Genomic DNA, 21,517 nt, shown 5'->3' on the forward strand with positions numbered 1-21,517 from the left:
TGCCAAACCAAAGGAAGTGCAATGTTTTGCTCTGAAGCTAATGAGCATATTGAAGCCTTTAGAGAAAAATAGTCCCCGATCCCTAGTACCATAATTCCGGAAGAATTGCCCGACGGGCGCAAGGCATGGTTGCTTGCTTCCAAGTTACATTTGAAACGAATTACCGGACATTGACAGACTGACATACTCTGATTCATTTCCACTTGGAATTAGAGTAGAGTACCCTTTGGCTTAGTTTGTTCATCGAAGTTATAAACAAAATGACAATGACAGGCTGGTCTCCCCCAAAACAAGACAGATTCTTCAAGGATCTAAAGATTTCGAAAAGTGAAAGTCGCACACAACTGAACTTGTCAAGTCTGAAGCCAGAACCTATCACACATAAAAGGAAAGTTAGCGTACTTGCGGTTGTCCAATAGTTGTTGACAATTATTTCAGGTTATCTTACCACTTTTCTTGCAGAACTTCGAGAAGCACATACGATTTGATGACTATCTCTCAAGCAATGCTCAGTCAGAATAATACACTTTTTTGGCGCGACTGTCGACTGTTTTTGTTCAGTTTCTTTTGTGTACACGCGCAAAAGACGTCTGACGTCACGCGCGCAATCCAATCATTACGCGCGTTTCGGTGAACCCCATCTGTAAAGGCACCTACTCAAAATAGTTGTTAGCATAAAATCTCTTTGGTAACGAGCAACGGAGAGCTGTTGATAGTGTAAAACATTGTGAGAAACGGCTCCCTCTGAATTAGTTACGTAGTTTTTGAGAAATAGTAATTTCTCACTAAAATATTTGATTTGAATTCGATACCTCAGCTGAGTCTAAAATGGAAGCATCTCAGCTGAGGTCTCGAATTCAAGGCATCTGAAAGCACACAACGTGTGCGACAAGGTTTTTTTTCTTCCCATTATTCTCTCGCAACTTCGACGACCAATTGAGTTCAAATTTTCACAGGTTTGTTATTTTATATAGATGTTGAGATACACCCAGTAAAAAGACTAGTCTTCGACAATTACCATATGTGTCCAGCTTTCCCCTAGGGACCATCCATATGTATAAACATCATGACTCAACTATAGACATCGCTAATAGGCCTTATTGTTCATTTTATTTGAATCAATTTTGTAAGTAAAAAATTCCACAAATATACCATAAAACAGAAAATTTGTTTTTATTTTAGAAATGTTGGTGATATAATTACATTACTGCACAGGAAAATTTCACATCCGCACATGACCTTCACTTTGACCTCTCTGTGTGACTGGAAGTAGTAGGTCCACTCTTGCGGCCATTTGTGGCCGTTCTTGGCATTTTTAAACACACTGCTTGTGGCCGCTTATATAGTCGATCGATGGTAAAACAGTTCACGTTCAAAATGTGGAAGTGATAGTTGTTGTATTATCCTTAATGACATATCTCATTATGACGTGCCGATGATACAGAATTTAGGTTTGCCTTTTCAAAAGTGTATGCCATAATTATCTACTAAAAGACTGTAATTTGACCTTCGAGTCACGAATTTGTCAATTTTAATAAAATTTAAAAAATCAACAAAAACAAAATACTCAATGTCAACAAACCATGCAAACCCGTACATTCTATTTCTAAAAACATGCAACCGTCCTTAAAGGCAGTGGACACTATTGGTAATTACTCAAAACATTTATCACCATAAAACCTTTCTTGACTACGAGTAATGGGAAGAGGTTGACAGTATAAAACATTGTGAGAAACAGCTCCCTCTGAAGTGACGTAGTTTCCGAGAAAGAAGTAATTTTCCACGAATTTGATTTCGAGACCTCAAGTTTAGAATTTGAGGTCTCGAAATCAAGCATCAGAAAGCACACAACTTCGTGTGACAAGGGTGTTTTTTCTTTCATTATTATTTCGCAACTTCGACGACCGATTGAGCTCAAATTTTCCCAGGTTTGTTATTTTATATGTTGAGATACACGAAGTCTGAAGACTAGTCTTTGACAATTACCAATAGTGTCCACTGTCTTTAATTGTACACTTATATTGATTAAAATAAGTAACTTCACTTAAATTACAACAATATAGTTTGTTTTCAAGGTTTGAACCAGAGCAAAAGTATCTATAGCCTCAATGTGCGTTGAACCCCCGTGCAGCAGTCACCTACTACATAACCTGTTTAACTTCAGTCAAAAAACTAGGAGTATGAAGAGTACATGTATTGGTCTAAAATCAAAGGTTTGTAGTCCCGATAGCTGAGGCCGATCTCTTCACAAACATGAAAAAGAAGAGATTCAATCGGGTGACGTCAGTATGTCTTCTCTGTTTGCACGTTTCCTTTGGTTGATCTCAGCGGTGACAGGCTCCATGGAGAATGTGGGAATACTTTGGGATTCAAAATGGTTGTGATTAAACCGACGTAGGGGGTCAGCCTGGGGGCCTATAGCCTAATGCACTCTCTGATCCAAAATTCAAAAATAGTGTGAACTGGGGTGTATAATGGGTTTAGCCTGAACGTCTGACGTCACACTTCGAGACTTGTGTATCCTTGCGGGGATAAAGACAGGGGTCCAGTCTAAATGGTGTTTGGCTGCTGCCATGGCCACTATCTGGCGCGGTGGCGCCCTACCCAATTACGGAATATTGGCTTGCTTATAACAAAATGTGAACGTCATCTACACTCTTGATCTTTTTTAGGGGCATAAGTTAGGTGAAAATAGCCACCTTAATAAAAGAGGGAACAAGTTATCATCGTCGATATGTTCACAGTGGCTCTGGTGACAGTGGCGGCACGTGGTACCATGATACACATTGTTGAGCCCCAATATTGAGGTAAAGTGACGTCACTTCTACATTTCTTCCAGGGTCCGACTGTTTGGACTCAGTCCTTCGTTTCGTCTCCAAATCGCTTTCCTGTTCTGAAACCATCTCTGGAAAAAAAGAAGAAGAGGAAATTGAATTTCAATCATTGTTATATTGAGTGATGAGGTCACAGGCCTGATACTTACTTGCTGCCCGTAGAGATCTTGCAAATTGCTGAGTCACTGCCGTTTTAATGAATGACGTCACCACATCAAGACACGAGACTTGCTTACTAATATCCGTTTTGGCGATCTTTGCTTTAATGGTGAAAACAATCCTATTATGTTAAAGGGACAAATTGTTCTAAAACCTCTGAAATGTTGCTGTTTGGAGTTATCCTTTTTAGTTTAGAGTTGTTCCTGCTGTAAAACACATGCAGTTGAATGTTGAAATGTGAGTATAGTGGTAAAACACAAACAATAAATTTGCCTCTTGAAATAATACAAAAAACACAGTTCCAGGGGATTATGTGAATCCTTATTTTCTACTTTTAAAATCAAGCATTATTCGTTACATAGCAACGCTTTTAGCCCAAAGTGCCCAAATCTCGTGCCCCTTTAATACTCAATTATCTTCAATATATGAGATAGGCAGTTAATGCAGTTTGATAATGGCTCTATAAATAGACATACATTTATTAATTATAGAGGTTATATAATTTTCTGTTCATAATGAGCATGCGCATACTGAGTTGCTGTTCGATAATGAATAATTCATAATAAGTGCAATCAATATGAATTACTACATGTGTTTCTTGTTTCGTCCTGTGGACATCACTATACAAATCTATACAGCTCATAATCAAGTGCATGCTGGACGTGACCTATCAATAATGACACTATTTAAAGACAAATGATGGCTGTTGTATGCATCAAACAAATATCCAAAGTTGAAAACTACCGAAATCAGATAGGGGCCTGCTGGGTTACTGCAATAATACCGAATTATTATTGTACTTTATATTCTAAAATGTATTACGATGGAGGCATTAATTTCTGAATACCACAGTTGGTGAAATTAACTGCTAGACCAGAAAAAAAAAAATAATCATGTGAAGCGCAAACAAACAACCACTGGCGCAATTATTATTTCATTATCTATGGTAATTTATGCGACATTAACTTCACGTTGGTTCAGGGACAGACACAATTTGTAGCGTCATAAAACATGTCGGCATTGCGGTTCAAAAGAAGAGTAGCTGAAATAATTGTGTGAACGCAGTAGAGTGTGTGGATAACAATTTAGCAGCATTTATAAACCATTATTGGTGGTGAATGTGATTGTCAACACATGTTTATTGTTGTTTAATTTTAATATTATCGGGTTTTTTTATGGGCTCTAATGGTTGTCATGGGCTCCGTTGGGTGTTTGATGGCTGTTTCCAGTTTGGCGTTTATATCCCATTGTCAACGTTGCCCATTGTAGGTGTATGTCGAGTTCCTTTGACGGGAAGATCATCTTAACAAACACATTGAAGATCTTGCATTTATTAACCAAAGATGGACAGCCCTTTAAAGGTGTCTGACATTGAGATGGATGGCAGCAACATCGACGTGTCACGCCACTACGGCCAGCTGCGCCCAAAACCAACTTATTATAGACTGCATACTGACATCGATTTGACACCAAGTCGTCACCCGGTTGACTTTACACTGTGACTCCAAGCGACACGCCTCGGTACACGACTACATATATTTATGACAACAACGTTATTGTCACACCCACCTCCTTCCACAAAAACAAACCAATGATTTCCCCGTGATTTGATCATGAAGTCCTATTCAAATTCTGTTTGGATTAGCACATAAGTGGTAGAAATTATACAATCAAGTTTAATCCTTAATTAATTGCATGGTGGAGCCTTTTATGACTAAAATAACACTTTAAATAATTATTAAAACAATGAAAGCCCACGGACAAAATTGTTAAAGACCAGACGAGTGTCCTTTTGTGACCAACAGTAGGTACTTGAACAACAAACCTGTGAAAGTATTTAAACTCACTCGGTATAGCGAAATTTCACTGTTTGCAATCACCTTTTTTTACTCCAACAAGGTCAAATCTGTTTATACCCATTCTAAGAGTATTTTAGGCAAAAGTTTCTAAGGGGAAGTTTATGACCATGTTGCTGTGCACACCCTTTAAAACGCCACTTTCAGAAGGGTGATTTTCGTGGGCACTAAGTAGATTTCACTTGGAAATTAAAACAATTTTATCTGGAATTGTGGAATATCTAGATTTGTTTATGCTGTATTGACTCTGGCTGCGATAGTTTTGTTGTTGAATGCATCTCTGTGGTGTTGCTGGGGTGCCATTGTCACCCCAGCAATATAAATTGTTGACGCTGTGAACTTTACGGTTTTCACTTTTATTGTTGTTGCTGTTTTGGTAACACCTTTTCACGGGTTTAAAGTTTCCCAAAGCACGGGATCCCGTCAATGTGTGTGTTTACGTTTGGAACAATAATCAACACACTTGAACACCCTCCTCGTCATGGGTGTTTCACAGCCTTAAAGGCACTGGACACCTTTGGTAACTGTCAAGGACCTGTATTCTCACTTGGTGTATCTCAACATATGCATAGATTAACAAACCTGTGAAAATTAGAAAATCAATTAGTCGTCGAAGTTGCGAGAGAATAATGGAAGAAAAACACCCTTGTCGCACACGTTGTGTGCTTTCAGATGCCTTGAATTCGAGACCTCAGCTGAGGTCTCTTATTCAAATCGAATATTTGAGTGAGAAATTACTTCATTCTCAAAAACTACGTTACTTCAGGGGGAGCCGTTTCTCACAATGTTTTATACTATCAACAGCTTTCCATTGCTCGTTACTAAGTAAGTTGTCATACGAACAATACGAAATTACCAATAGTGTCCTGTGCCTTGAATATTAAGTCAAGGTTAACTGCATCGGGGCATGGCTTCCGAAAGAAAATCAAACTATGAAACACCACTAAGTATACACACAAATCGGAACCAATGATGTCAGTAGAGTGGCTTTGAAAAACATGTCTAAACTTGAGCACAGTCGACTAGAACGAGACCACTGAAATGGCAAATTACCAGGAACATGTTGGACAGCAAAACAAAGCGCCAGAAATAAATTTAGGGACTTCAGAATGTACTATTTATATTATAAGCATAACTTCTTTAAAGTGCTCTATAGTAACGAATTGCTCTTTGTGACGAGGGTTGACTGTATATAAACCTGAATAAATACATCGCATGTGGTTTGACTGAAACCTAATTAGGGATATAGATATTGTACATGAAGAGTAAAGGAGGTATCCAAGTTTTGAAAAATACGGTGGGAGAATGAACTTTAGTTTTAACAATATGGTTTAAGAACGATGTTGGTGTCCTAGCTCATAGATACAAATGGTGCCCAATGTGAGGAGTAAAACGCTAAGTAGCAAAATCAAATAGGTCCATACAAGGTAATATTTGTAATAATAATAAGGAGCAACATGAAGAGCGATGTGATGGTGTTAGACCTCGATTGTAACCTATAGGCCTACGTGTAATTAAAGAACTAGCGCGATCGACCCCCGTCCCGACCGAGCAAATAACTGGCCTAAAGTGTCATAAAAATTGAAGTGATACAAATTGTTATAGTTTAAATGACCAATTAAAAAGTCAAGGGTATAGTGTACGAGCCGGTCCGAATGAGGGCGTGGTCGGATGAAATTGTTCTGTTAGAAAAGGCACACCTAGCTTAAGGCACAAAAATAATTGTTAGGAAGCATAACAACTTACTTGGTAAACAAGCAAGGGAGAGCTGTTGGTAGTATAAAACATTGTGAGAAACGGCTCCATCTGAATGAACGTAGTTTTTTTAATTTTTTTATTTTTTATTTCTCACTCAAATAATAAAAGGCTTCATGTAGAGCTGTCCTTCTGAAGTAAACGTAGTTTTTGAGAAAGTTTCTCACTAAAATAAATAAAAAGGCTAGAGACTTCAGCTGAAGCCTTTTATTATGCTTCTAAACGCACTTTTATTATGCTTCTAAAAGGTATACACCAAGTGAGAACACTGTTCTTTGACAATTACCAAACGTGTCCAGTGTCTAAATAGGCTCTGCCCTGACTGAAACGGTATACTCACAGCAGCGTCTTCGGGTGAGAGACCAGCCTCTGCAGCCACAATCTCAAGGGTGATTTCATCCATGTTCTTGTTCTGCTTAAAATTGTCCTCCAGTATTTTAGCCTGTTGGGAGCTGACGTTGTTTACAACCTTGTCGTCCGGAGAGGCGAGCCGGGCCTCGGTGGTGTTCCTGGAAGCGGCGCGCGGAGACCGCGGACCGCCCGGGCTTGTCGGCAAGACAGGGTACATATTCGAAGACGGGGGTGGAGATGTGGGTGTTCGCTGACCGCTCATGGTGTAGTTACCGGCCTCTGCTGATAGATGAACCGTAGTCCGGTGATTTTAAAGTCCGAATCTGTAAAGTGTTTTCTACACAAATCTATCTCAAACAGAGAGCAATCTAGGACGAGTGAGCAGAGCTGAACCGAAATAGCCACTTTATTGACTCTGATATTGTCGATGAGTTTATTCGGCAGATAACAATCCAACATTTACAACCATCGCAAGGGCGAAACTAGTAAAATAAATGCAAGAGTCCAGACTTAATAAAACATGCCTCACGTCCTGGCATGTGAACCTAACAGTTTCACGGGCGATTTAAAAAAAAAACCAATAAAATAGAGTCACAACTTGCCAACCAGTTTATCACTGAAGTTAACAAAATCACAAGCGATAGACGACAAAATAAACTTAAAAGCATTCGTGTAAGAAATTGTTGTTAAAAGAGCACCGACACTTGTATACACTGCCAGTCAGGCTAAATTTAGCATCAGGTTTATGCGATGCATGAATGGGAAGAACTGTCGGTCGAAATGCGCACGGTCCCCACAAAATTCAATGACACACTGATGGTCCAATATTACTGCATCCGGCAAGCTATCGCTCTGCATAATTCCAATGCTGAACACACTCTCACAACCAATCGGTAATTATCATGATGTCGTGTCATCGAAGCAGCAGAGCGACCCCTGGGGAACTTTCACTCCTCCCTTCGGAAAAAACCCTCTGGAGTGGCATCGAAATACTGCAAAGTGGAAACTCCAGTGGTTGGTGGAGGGGTGTTTATTTTTTTCATAATGAGCGGTCGAAAATTGGTGTTGATTTCTAAATCGGGTAGCGTTACTCTCGCGTGACGCGGGTATTGAATGAGAACTGCGATAAATATTTACCGTATTGTCTGTTGAGGCCCACTCCATGTAGCCTGGGAACACCGCCATCTGTTTACAACAAAGGTGTTATTGGATGACAAAGGCTAACCCTTTACAGACCAGATATTATTATTAAACCCCCAAAACTGGATATTAATATTTTTTACATTGGGGCAATCGGATCACAACAGGTTTGTTCATGGACAGGGAGCCCAAATGGACTGGAAACAAAATCGTTGGAGTCATCGCCGGTTAAGTGTGTTAGAAAAGCAAAACATGCATAAAGGATTTCGGTAAAGGACCCCCCCCCCCCCCTACTCATAAAAAAAAAATGCTTTGAAAAGTACAAATCGGGGAGAGGGATTTGAACTGGTTCAACCCATCAGTGTATCATGAACTAGTCTTGAATGGCGACGCATAGGGCGGATGAGTAGACTTGCCCATTCCCTGTTAGAATCGACTGGCTACGAGGGACTGGAAAAGTCTACGAATCTGATTCAAAACTTAAAAAGTGGTGTGTGGCCTTGCTACATGTACTTCACCAAAAACAAAGCAAAAACTGTCTAGATTCAGGCAATTTTGTCAAAATTACAGTTGTTTTGTTTAAAGACAGTGGACACTATTGGTAATTACTCAAAATATTTATTAGCATAAAACCTTTCTTGGTAAGGAGTAATGGGGAGAGGTTGATCGTATAAAACATTGTGAGAAACGGCTCCCTCTAAAGTGACGTAGTTTTCGAGCTCCACGAATTTAATTTCGAATCCTCAGAATTAGATAAGGTCTTGAAATCAAGCAACTGAAAGCACACAACTTCTTATGACAAGGGTGTTTGTTCTTTCATAGTTATCTCGCAACTTCGACGACCAATTGGGCTCAAATTTTCACAGGTTTGTTATTTTATGCATATGTCGAGATACACCAAGTGAGAAGACTGGTCTTTGACAATTACCGATAGCGTCCAGTGTCTTTAATGTTTAAAAAACAAATAAAACAAACATTCAAACATTCCAACAAAAAAACACACAGTTAGAGTTTTTGGTTATTATAACAATTAGTTGTTTTCATTTATTTATTATTATTACAGTGAGTTATTGTTAAGATAACGTTCTTGTTATTATAACAATACCGTTTTTTAAATTAATTATTACAAAATGTTAACATCAATTGCAAAATGTGAGATAGGCCAATGTGCTTTGAATTACCAGCACATCCCAAAGAAATTATAGTTTCGGGGATAAAACAAAAGGTGATGAAAACGTGAGAGTAACATGCAACATGTGTACTGGCTAAATGGGTTCGAATCCTGGTCATCATGACACTTGTGTCCTTGAACGAGGCCCTTAACCATAAGTTGCTTCTCTTCACCCAGGTGTATAAGTGGGAACATGTGAGGGCTTTGGTAGTTGTGTTGGATAAAATAAGCAGCTTAGAGTTGTATGAGTACCAGGGAGTTGAACAAATTAACAAAGATAACAATGTTGTAAAGTGCCTTGACCTAGCTAACATGCCCGTTACTTCCTTTTTGAGAGGGCAAGGTAATTTGTATTTTGCAAATAAAGGGTATTTCCATTGGACAACTGCACAGGGTTTGGGTACTTTTTGTGGGACACAGTGGGACACAAAACACAATGTCCACAGACTTACATTAAACTTACACGGTTTGAGGATTATGGTGTTGGAAAGCTTCGCTTCAAATATTACTTGCTGGGGTTTTTGAGAACTGAGTAAACAAGTCACAAAAATAATGTTTGTCACAGTGAGATGAAAATTATTAAAGCATTGAGAAAGTCTGAACCAGAACCAGTTATAAGTTAAACCATAGCTGGTAAATCCCTTTTACATGCTAAAACGGAGATGAAAACTATTTTTGTGACATTGTTTTTACTAATTTCTCAAAAATTACAGCAGCTCAGCAAGTAATATTTTACGGGAAGCCTTCTACTACCATATCTATATGTGCAATGTTTTTTAAATTTAGGGGAGTGGCTTAACTATTCCACCTATTTTGTTATTACCAATTTTGTTATTACCACTTTTTTTCTTCAAGTTTTTCAATTTCAGAGGGCTATGTATTTTTCAGCTCTACAATGTTTATTTGTGTGTACCATTCATCACTTTCTGCCTTGATTAAAGACACTGGACACTATTGGTAATTGTCAAAGACCAGTCTTCTCACTTGGTGTATCTCAACATATGCATAAAATAACAAACCTGTGAAAATTTGAGCTCAATCGGTTGTCGAAGTTTCGAGTGGTAATGAAAGAAAAAACACCCTGGTCACACACATTGTGTGCTTTCAGATGCTTGATTTCGAGACCTCAAATTCTAAACTTGAGGTCTCGAAATCAAAATCGTGGAAAATTACTTCTTTCTCGAAAACTACGTCACTTCAGAGGGAGCTGTTTCTCACAATGTTTTATACTATCAACCTCTCCCTATTACTCGTAATCAAGAAAGGTTTTATGATAATAATTATTTTGAATAATTACCAATAGTGTCCACTTCCTTTAACATAATCACTGGTTTGTCATAAAACTAGACTGCTCTCATTTTTAATTTGACAGAAGCAAAAAATGAGAAAAAATATAACCAGGGTTTTATACCTGTGTTTACCACATGATTGCAATTAATAGCAAATCAAATGTGAGTTGACAATATAAATGGGAATGCTTAAAACAGTACTTTTTAAGGGTTTCAATAGTGTATAAATTAATTGGTTCAATATGATTACAATTAATAGCCAATCAAATGTGAGTTGACAATATAAATGGGAATGCTTAAAACAGTACTTTTTAAGGGTTTCAATAGTGTATAAATTAATTGGTTCAATATGATTACAATTAATAGCCAATCAAATGTGTGTTGACAATATAGTGGGAATGCTTAAAAACATTTTTTTAAAGGTCTTCAATACTGTACGTGTATAAATTAATTTGTTTAATAAATAAGTATATAGTATAGACAATGTTGTATTAAGTAGATTGAGTTGTCATGTAGTCAACATAAGCTGCAATTATATAAATAAATTACTTTTAATTTGATTGTAATATTACATATTTCTTAGAGCTACTCTTTCCCATGATATATGCAAGCTACAATCACGCTCCGCACAGACACCAGTGGTTGGCAATCGCTATGAGGTCACCATCAGCCCCATGTAAAAAGTTTGTATTGCCGTAAAGTCATAAGGCCGGCAACTCCTTTAAGGTGAGGGCTACAGTTAACATAACATAGGCCCTATAGGGCTATCGACCAAAATCAACTGCCACCAGGGGCACAATGTCACCTACTCCTGGGGCTGAAACAGGGTTACCCCTTTACGGATGTAGGCATCTATATCATCCACCAGGGGCACAATGTCACCTACTCCTGGGGCTGAAACAGGGTTACCCCTTTACGGATGTAGGCATCTATATCATCCACTAGGGGCACAATGTCACCTACTCCTGGGGCTGAAACAGGGTTACCCCTTTACGGATGTAGGCATCTATATCATCCACTAGGAGCCTGATATGCACTACCTTCTTAATTTTTTCTGAGGCAGTTAAGGCCCGGTCCCACTGCAGCGATAACAATAATGGTAACAGCATAAAGAGAACGCATTCCATTGGTTGAATGAGCGTGTGCGTATTCTGCGTGGAGCAATTCAACCAATTGAATGCGTTCTCTTTGCGTCGTGATCATTATCGTTTTCGTTATCGCTGCAGTGGTGTGACTCGGCCTTCATGGTGAAGTGCCTTGCTCAACAGCACAAGTGTCATGACTGGGATTCAAACCCACACTCGTCTTGCTAATAACATCAGAGCTTAGGTCCGGTGAACTATACCGCTGGGCCAGGACCCACCACATGTGCAATGTCCTCTCAGTTTGCCAACCAGTTGAGTCAGTGTGCAGGCTAGCCCTATATAGGCCTCCCCCTCTGTGCTGCTGTGCACAGATACAGTATAATACGAAAGTGGAAGGCCGCCAGGGCTAGTGTGCGGGCATGATTTGCGATTTACTTATTTTATGAGATGATGGGTCTTTCATTGATAATATGTTTGTTAAGAAGAAAAGATCACCTAACCACAAATCCTAATGAGCGGTCAGGTTGGTGAAGTGGTGTCTAACCCTAACCCTAACCTTCCACCTCTGGGACCCTGGTTCGAATCCCCCGGGGCGCTATGTGGATTGGGTTTTCAGTCCCTCCTTGACTGCGTGGGTTTTCCCTGGTATATTTATCTGGGGTTTTCCTCCCACAGATCCAGATTTGGAGTAACATTATTTGCACCATATCTCAAACAGGCTAATACCTTTGACAGAGTGTTCAGCGTCACAAAGAAGTTGATAGAAGACACTCGTCAAGTTTGTACATAAAAATAAATCACTAATTTTTTAGAATTATTGCACGTCACAAGTCACAACAACTGCACCTTACAAAAAACATGGAAAAAACAACATAACCCTAACAACTGATTTGTCTAAAAAGGTCCGTCACAAAATTTTGTTCGAATATCACGTAATTGCACTTATTAATGTGAGTGATTAAAAAAATTGTTAATTTGTTTTTAAAATAACATCTGGCGTGTCTAAAATGCACAACGGTCCCACAGTACTGTCCGGTAATACAACTTGGAAATCTTTATAAAAATCACGTTTTTTTGTTGATAGAATTTTGATATCTACAAGAATATATTAATACAGTAATTAAATTATGTTTGATAAATAATTTGTGGCATATACAGTGATCTGTCTTTGATAAAAATACACTCTTGGTTTAGAGCCTTGTTTGATGCACCTTCAGGCTTGCGCAAACAGCATCCACAAACTTTACATAGGCCTAATGCACATTTCAAATGTATAGTTGCATTTTCATGGAAATTGGTTCATTCTCGTCTTTCCATGGTATTCAATCAAAACGGTAATAATTTTGACCTCATGAAAGATACATAATTCCTCCTTGGAATAGACTAACCTATTTGTCCTTGACATCTATTAATGTCATATTTTAAATTTTTCAAAAAAGAAAATGTCCACCCGAGTGTTATGAAGGGTTTTCTCCACAGGACTCAACATAGTTGAGATTGGCGAGGTTCAATTGATTGTCCTTATAACAATAGTTTAATTTAACTTATCATTGCATAATGTCCGGCAAATATTGAAAAAGAAAATAAATCAAATCCTTAATTAAAATCATGACCTATCCTTCATAGAAATTTCGAACATCTTAAATTTTTTCTCATTTGTTATTGATTCTTAAAAAATTAAGACTAATCAGAACACAAATTTATGTCCATGTTGCACACTTTGGCAAAGTTTGCTTTCCATAATGCCACAACTCTTTACTTCTACCCAACAGATAAAATTCATATAAAATTCTGAATTCGGAATTGAGAAAACCAGATTATTGTGCTGACGACATCAAGCAACTTAGGTCATTTACAGAATTCCTACTTCATAACCACTGCTTCCTAAAGGCCTACTTGGAATAATAGAACAATGACAGAAATTAATAAACTTCCCAATAAAGCTTTCATAAGTTAAATGGAAATGGAAACATAATGGAAAAATAATTCATGGTGACGTTAACGATGCTATTTAGAGTACAAAAATGTGGCCTGGAAATCGAGGAAGGATCTTTTGCAAAATTAAGACACAAAAAAAGAGGAAAGAAAATACTCTGCACTCTGTGACAGAAGTCAAATTAACAAGAGCCTACTCTAGCCTGCAGAATATAGAAACACTTTTGTATGGGTTATCAGAAGTCTGAGGATCATTCTGCAGCACTTCAAGTAATCAAGCAGGCACTGTTATCCAGAAACCAAATTACAAAGCAACTAGTTACTGTTGTCTATACACATTCTGCAGAGTCTGAAAGATGCCTTCAGTGTACACACATTTTGCAGTCTGCAGAATACCTACAGCAGTCTGCAGAATACCTGCAGCAGTCTGCAGATTTTATGTTGCAGTCTGCAGATCACCTGTTGCAGTCTGCAGATCACCTGTTGCAGTCTGCAGAATACCTGCACCAGTCTGCAGATCACCTGTTGCAGTCTGCAGATCATCTGATGCAGTCTGCAGATCACCTGCAGCAGTCTGCAGAATACCTACAGCAGTCTGCAGAATACCTACAGCATGCAGAGTCTGCAGAATACCTGCAGCCAGTGAGTATGTTGCAACCATCTTGTTTTCTTCCATTCAATTCAACAAAACCAAACAAAGGCTTGAGGTAAAACAGTCTGGCCTCCTTTTTGCATCATGCAAACAACCTTCACTGTCACTTCTGCGGTCTGGTAACATGACAAAGATGGTGGGCGGAATAATACAAACTACAGAATGACACAGACTATGGCTTGACTATGATTTAGTGACAGGGTCTGCAGATGATGCGTCAAATTTCAGAGGCAAAGAATGGCAGAATATGTCTGCTTTGGAAGAACCTGCTGGTGCTGAGAGTGTCAAATCAAGTGAGTCGCTATCTGCACAGAGTAAGAAAATAATACAGCAATAACAATATTAGCTTTTTAATAATAATAACAATATCAATAGTGGCTTCTTATACAGCCCTCACATCCGTTACCAGTACCCAACAACGCTCAAACATTATCTGATTACTGGGCTACTTATTTCATTCCTTCAACCATCTCAGCCGGTGCAGCCCGTGCTGCCAAGCTAAATCAATCACAAGAAACATCTCCACCCAACATTGATACAACTTTATTCCTGGATTAAGTGAAGCAGTTATAGTGAAGTGTCTTGCTCAAGGACACAAGTCTGATGTCCAAACCTTGCACCCAAACTAAATCAATAACAAGAACCATCATTCTCTGCCTTCACAGGTACCCATTTACTCCTGGATGAAGAGAAGCAGTTATGGAAAAGTGTCTTGCTCAAGGAAACATCAGAAACACTAGAGCAAGTCGAGACCGGTGCATATGAGCACTCGGCTACAGCAAGCTTATAATAGGAAGAATACCAAGCCTGTTTCTTACCACATTTTCCCAAGAATTTCTGAATTTCTTTCAAGTGTCGGAGCTTGCTTACCTGGGAGTTTAGTTGTTACCAAGGACAACGGTTTTAGTTTCTTCTTCTTCTTTTTCTTCTCGCTCTTTTCTGTGAGAAAAGAGAAAGAAATAACATCAATTTTAGATTGGAAAGACTAAATGGTGTCCAGGTAAAGTTTGTGGACAATTAACAAGATAAAATGTTGCAACATGGTTACAGAAGTGACAAGTATAATTTATATCTAAGACATATTTCCCACAGGGCAATTTCAAGTAACCAGTTCCAGGCATTCTCCAAGAAGAACAGGCATCCACCTTTCAGGGAGGGGGATCATGAGACACTGTTTGAAAAACACCATGCTATGCTACATGTACCAAAGTGGTCTGGCCCAAATTTCATAAAGCCTGTAAGCACAAAAACTTGCTAAGCACAGACAAATATTATATGTTTGTCTGTCTTCAGGCATCTCACCACATACCTCGACTTCTAGATGATGCCTCACTTTATTTTAAAATCTCTGCCTTGTAAAAGCGCTTTGTTTATTGGTTACTTCTTTATAAATTATTGATATGGCTTTGTACTGTTTTCATGAAGTATGGAAATAAATGTGAGTTTGAATGTATTAGTAAATGAATGTATATTGCTAAGCAGAAACTAGTTACCAGTCAAATGTCCACAAAGTATACATTGTAGTGACGGTTGCCCCACTAATTTTTTGTTAAAGCCATTATACACTTTCGGTAAACAGTATTGTCCAAGTCCCACACTTCGTGTATCAAAACTTACACATAAAATAACAAACCTGTGAAAAATTAGGCTCAATCGGTCATCGGAGTCGTGAGAAAATAACAGGAAAACCCACTCTTGTTTCGCGCATTTCGCCGTGTCATGACATGTGTTTAAAATAAATCCGTAATTCTCGCTATCGAGAATTGATATTGTTTTAATGTTTCTCAAAAAGTAAAGCATTTCATGTAACAATATTTCAAGAGAAGTCTTTCACCATTACCTTCTGTAAACCCTATAAATTATTTGTAAATCTGTGATTTTTTTCTGTACCGAAAGTGTATAATGTATAAAAAACTTGAACTGCAAGCGCAAAGCGTGAAAGCTTGCGAGTATAAAGCCTCTGCTAACATACATTTATTTATCTTTGGTTTTGAAAGCCCTACTCTGCAATCTGGGGTATTCCATATGGTTTTATCTTCATTTTCTTAGGAATTCGATCTAAGTTATGAAATTAAAAACAATAATAAAAAAATATACCAAAATGGGGTGGGCGCCTTAAAAAAACAACGGATTTCCGGGTAATATCGGAGAAATCACATCCCTGCTTTTTACCTGCACTTTGAGACTGGATAGGCTTTAGGGCTTCCAGTCGAGAGCTCCTGACATTACTCCCCTTGCTATTGGGAAGTCCCTTGTGGTTGATCGTTGGACAAGAACCGCTGCAAGACAAATAATATATTCAACATGGGCAGTCAGGCTGGTTTAGCGGTTTTCTGGAAGGGTGTCATGGCCGAGTGGTTAAGGGGTGGGGCAGAAAATGACTTTCTTTCTTCGCATCCCCTCCCCTTTGGTCCCATTATAATGAAGAAGTATGTTCGCATTACCCAAGGTCAGGAATAATGCTGGTGTAAGCCCGTCATTGTGGTAAAAATAAGTCAATGCTTTTTCAGAATTTCAAAATAACATTGAAGAATGTATGGTTCCCCCCTCCTCCCATTGCCGTCGCTGAAGGGTGATCTTTAAAGGCAGTGGACTAACTATTGGTAATTACTCAAAATAATTATTATCATAAAACCTTTCTTGATTAGGAGTAATGGAGAGAGGTTGTTAGTATCAAACAGTGTGAGAAACAGCTCCCTCTGAAGTGACGTAGTTTTCGAGAAAGAAGTAATTTTCAACCAATTTGATTTCGAGACCTCAGATTTTAGAATTTGAGGTCTCGAAATGAAGCATCTGAGAGCACACAACTTTTTCTTTCATTAATATCTCGCAACTTCGACAACCGATTGAGCTCAAATTTTCACAGGTTTGTTATTTTATTCATATGTTGAGATACACCAACTGTGAAGACTAGTCTTTGACAATTACCAATAGTGTCCAGTGCCTTTAACAACATGTTGCGCATGTACTTACTACTGATTTTCTGAAGTCCGTTCCTTGGTACTCAAGTGATAGGTTGATAAGTTGGCTGGTGCACAGTGGGCGTGGATAAGCGCAGAAGGTGAGGGCGCTGTGTTGCGATGCGTGAGAACTAAGAGAGGATCTGTACAAAAAATCATTCAACGGTATGGAGTTAATATTAATTTTAATTTGGTTTTACCCATTATACACCGATGTGTGTTAGCACTGTATACTCAGTACTTTCCCTAGCTCTGTGAAAAAACCCACACACAGGCATATTATTCGGGTGGGATTCGAACCCATGACCTTTGCACTTCCAGGGCAGTGTCATACCAGAGAGACTAGGTTTGTAATTAAAATCAGCAGCAGTTCCCCTTCACTGCAAGTCACTCCAATGTGACTGGAACAATCCAGTTCCATCCGGTTCTATCAAGTTCTATCCAGTAAAGCTAGGGTCATACATTGGTATGTACTAAACAAAATTAATTAGCGTAAACTTAGTTGGCCTGGAGAAGCACTGCAGTTGTTGCTAATATTAACCATTTTAATAATAATAATATCAAAGTCTTATATAGCGCACGTATCTACCAAACAAGGTACTCAAGGCGCTGAGTATAATACAAACTTTCAGAAAGATAGGTAATATTGCAGTGATGAATTTTGAGACCCAATTGTTTAGCACCTTATAATGGTTTACAAGGTGCTACAGCGCATACAGCAGCCACAGCCAGGAACACCGGGGCGAACCCCTTCTCTTTTTGAAAAGTGCACTGGGTTCTTTAACATGCGTTACACAACACATGGGACCAACGGCTTTATTTTGTTTTCGATCAATATTAAATATCAAAATGTTTAGACATTAAACATTTAGATGTTTAGATTGAAACACTAGATGCCTAGAAATTAAACATTAACATGCTTAGATATTAAACATTAAGATGTTTAATATCTAAACATCTAAGGTTTCAAGCTCAAACAGCAATCAACACTGAAGCACATAGAACAATCATTAACTTTTCCTTTTTTTATTTTGATTTTTTGAATAAAAACATATACATTTGAACATGATCTCCGTGTGTTTTCTGTGTGGACCAACGAATTATGTTCAAATCACACATCATTCACACAGTTTTCATAGTCTGGGAGTGGTCACAATGTAAAATTGTCACCGTGTGAACAAAGCGTGATCTCAGTGTGTTTTCTGTGAGGACCAAATTTTTTCAAAACGCACATCATTCACACATAGATGAATTCGAAATTCTTTCAAAAATACTGTGGAAGTTTTCTGCTGTTTTCTCAGCAAGGTTGGAGATTTATTTCACTTGTAAGGCTTCCTTGGATTCATGAAAAGAAATACACAAAAAGAATGCTTTTTAGCCTTCCAGAAAGACTCTGCTAGGGTCGAAACGTCAGGCCATTAATTGTTGCATTTGTACCATAGGTCCTTTTGGTTGGTACATAGGCAGTTTGTGTTCAGCTATTTCTATTTTCTCAAAAGTAATAATTTTAATCCACCAACTCAAATCCAGATCAATCCGGTTCTGTCCAGTTCACACCAGTACATACCTGTTCCAGGAGACACAGGTGGCCTTGTTGTGAGAGGGGCTAGTTTTGGAACGCTGGAAACATACAGGTTCTTGTGAGAGAGACTTCGACCGCATAAACTGGGCATTGATTTAAGGCTGGCACCACTTCCAGAACTTATCCCTGTGAGTGAAATATTACATGAGGACTCAATTGGCAAATGAGTACATCACAAAATTAAATTTGACATTTTACTTGCTATTTAAAGGCACTGGACACTATTGGAAACTACTGAAAATAATATTTAGTGTAAAAACTTACTTGGTAACAAGCAACAGAGAGCTGTTGATCTTTATAAAACATTGTGACAAACAGCTCCCTCTAAAGTAACATAGTTTTTGAGAAAGAGGTAATTTCTCACTCATATATTTGAATCTGATAAAAGACTACATGTCTGAAGCCTTTTTAGGCATCTGAAAGCACACAAATTTTCAGAAACAAGGTTTTTTTCCCCCCATTTTTCTCTTGCAACTTTGATAAAAAAATTCAACAGGTTCGTTTTGTTCATGCATATGTTGGGAGTATACACTAAGTGAGAAGACTGGTCTTTGACAATTAAAAAATTTGTCCAGTGCATTTAAGACAACAAGTACCAGTGTAGGATTCTTAATGAACACAGAACTTACAATTTTCACTTCTCTGTGCATCAAGGATTTCCTGCGCTTGACGCTGTACTGTATCAGCGTCCGGGAGCTCGCGACACAAAGGTTTTAACATGACAGTCACTTCCCCAAGGGAACCAGCATCGTCATTCCAATGTGAAGATCCCTTGGTGGCAATTGGCATGGGTACCGGTGAAGCTCCGAGTCTACTAGAGATGAAGGTCTCGTCCGCATGCACGCCATCAACGTAAATCGGTGATGTCGCTCGGATGACGGAAGCCGATCCTCTTCTCGGGGATTTCTCAAGTAAGTCCGACTCGCCACTTGTGGGGAAAGAATTCCTCCTGATGTAGGCGAGGTCTTCGCTCATACTCCGCTTGTTGGAGCCTGTGTCGGGATGATCGTTGAGGCTTTGATCAGCGAGGGTGTCCGAGGGCCCTTTCCGAGTCCTGAATCCGGGATGGAGGCAATCGTCCGAAACATCTTCCTCCGAGCTCCCGGCATCCGGCCGACAATCGCAGTCCGGCTCCTTGTGACCCGTTGCATAGTTTGATTGGTCAAAGGTTGCCATAGCAACACCAGTTCTCTCTTTGGCACTATTGGGGTCTTCCGATTCCTCTGACGGGGATTTATAACTCAGGCCGTTCTTACGACGGCTGAACCAGTCCGTCAGGAATCCGAACCTCTTCTTACGAGGCTTCTCCCCTTCCCCTATCCGACCCATTTCCTGGGAGGATTTGGACAAAGCCATTGTTCCAAACTCTGCACCTGCCCGTTGTAGAATCCTCATGACTTCAGGTTTGGCAGCCTGCTTGGCATAGTCTAGTGGTGTCCCACCATTCACATCATGGGGTGACGGGTCCACACCCAACTGGAGCAACATTTGGACGCATTCTAGCTTACCAGAAACAGCTCCCCAGTGAAGTGGTGTCCTATACGTAGAAATCATAAACAATATTTCAAAATAATAGATGTTAAATTTCCATCGGGGATAAAGAATATTGGTTTTACCCATACACACCGATCCTTTTAATTAATTGTTATTTATTTAAACTTTTAGTTGGATTTTTAAAAACTTTGTATCGTTTATTCTTTCAATTTTTGTTTGGGAGTGGAGTGGGGTGCCAGGATTCTGATTAGAAGGATGCTGCTAGTGCTAGCTAACACTGCCCCCAACTCCCTCTCCAGACTTCCATCCAAGCCACATCATCACCTCCACTCTAAATTATTCACAGTCTCTGCAGATAATCCCTGGCAAGTCCAATACTGTATTCTCTCTAAACAACCCCTTGACGTCAACGTGAAAAGTTATTTAAGTTTGATGCTAATTCTCTCCCTATATATAGCTGTTCAAAAGTCAAACAAGAATCTGGAGCTATTTTGACAGGCGCTTCTAGTCCCTCCATAAAATTAATAGTTTAAATGGTTTTCTTTTTTAATCACCCGGCGACTTGCATTTGTTCATGTTTGTACGTTTACGTTACCATGACAAACACTGAATGATGTATTTTAATTACCGTCTACGTCAATCTGTCTCAAGATCAGCAAATTTGAGTCTTTCAAAAGAGCTGAATTGAATGAAATGAGTCGGTACGCGCGCTGTCGGTGAATTGGCCGCGGTGTGCGTGAAAAGGAAACGAGAAACGTCTTGCACCAAGACTAATGACTGCCCTGACTTCAGACCACAAAAGGGCGAGCACAACAGGGACCTCGATGAGGATACCATTAAGTGACTAGCAGTCACTAAACTACCAATGTATTTACATTCAATGTCCACCTTGGTCCAGAGATCAAACGATAGAAGAAGAAGAAGAAGGGTGGATACTATTAGCGGTAAACTTATAATAGATGTTAAATTTGCATCGGGGATAAAGAATATTAATTTTGGTTTTTACCCATACACCGATGTGTTTTTAGCACTGTATACTCAGTACTTTCTCGAGTCCTGTGAAAAAATATCACAGGCATGTTACTCGGGTGGGATTCGAACCCACGACCCTTGCAATTCTAGAGCAGTGTCTTACCAACTAGACTACCGAGGTTGCCCGGCAGCTAGAGGCAGTTCGAATCCTAGCGGTAAACTTGCGTTTATTCTGCAAGTTTGCTAGTAATACATACATGTACTATGTAGTTATAATTTGTT

General features: G+C 39.0%; 2 protein-coding genes across 2 annotated transcripts in view; both read right to left on the reverse strand.

The window, feature by feature from the left end:
- Positions 1-1,936: 1,936 nt before the first annotated feature.
- On the reverse strand, positions 1,937-8,061 carry LOC117294363 (homeodomain-only protein-like). The gene is made up of 2 exons (XM_033776733.1): positions 6,945-8,061; positions 1,937-2,905 (listed from the first exon to the last, which is right to left on the reverse strand). Exons 1-2 carry the CDS (start codon positions 7,215-7,217, stop codon positions 2,825-2,827), a joined length of 354 nt encoding a protein of 117 aa, XP_033632624.1. The 5' UTR covers positions 7,218-8,061; the 3' UTR covers positions 1,937-2,824.
- Positions 8,062-12,237: 4,176 nt separating this feature from the next.
- LOC117294966 (ankyrin-3-like) overlaps positions 12,238-21,517 on the reverse strand; it is a 52,916-nt gene continuing 43,636 nt past the window's right edge. Inside the window, exons 8-13 of the mRNA XM_033777524.1 lie at positions 19,399-20,306; positions 18,755-18,895; positions 17,201-17,330; positions 16,400-16,506; positions 15,098-15,166; positions 12,238-14,532 (exon numbers count right to left, since the gene is read on the reverse strand). Coding sequence (XP_033633415.1) covers positions 14,411-14,532; positions 15,098-15,166; positions 16,400-16,506; positions 17,201-17,330; positions 18,755-18,895; positions 19,399-20,306 — 1,477 coding nt within the window. The 3' untranslated portion in view covers positions 12,238-14,410. The remainder of the gene's footprint in view (positions 14,533-15,097; positions 15,167-16,399; positions 16,507-17,200; positions 17,331-18,754; positions 18,896-19,398; positions 20,307-21,517) is intronic.

Source organism: Asterias rubens, chromosome 9, assembly GCF_902459465.1.
Source record: "Asterias rubens chromosome 9, eAstRub1.3, whole genome shotgun sequence".
Classification (NCBI taxonomy): Eukaryota; Metazoa; Echinodermata; class Asteroidea; order Forcipulatida; family Asteriidae; genus Asterias; species Asterias rubens.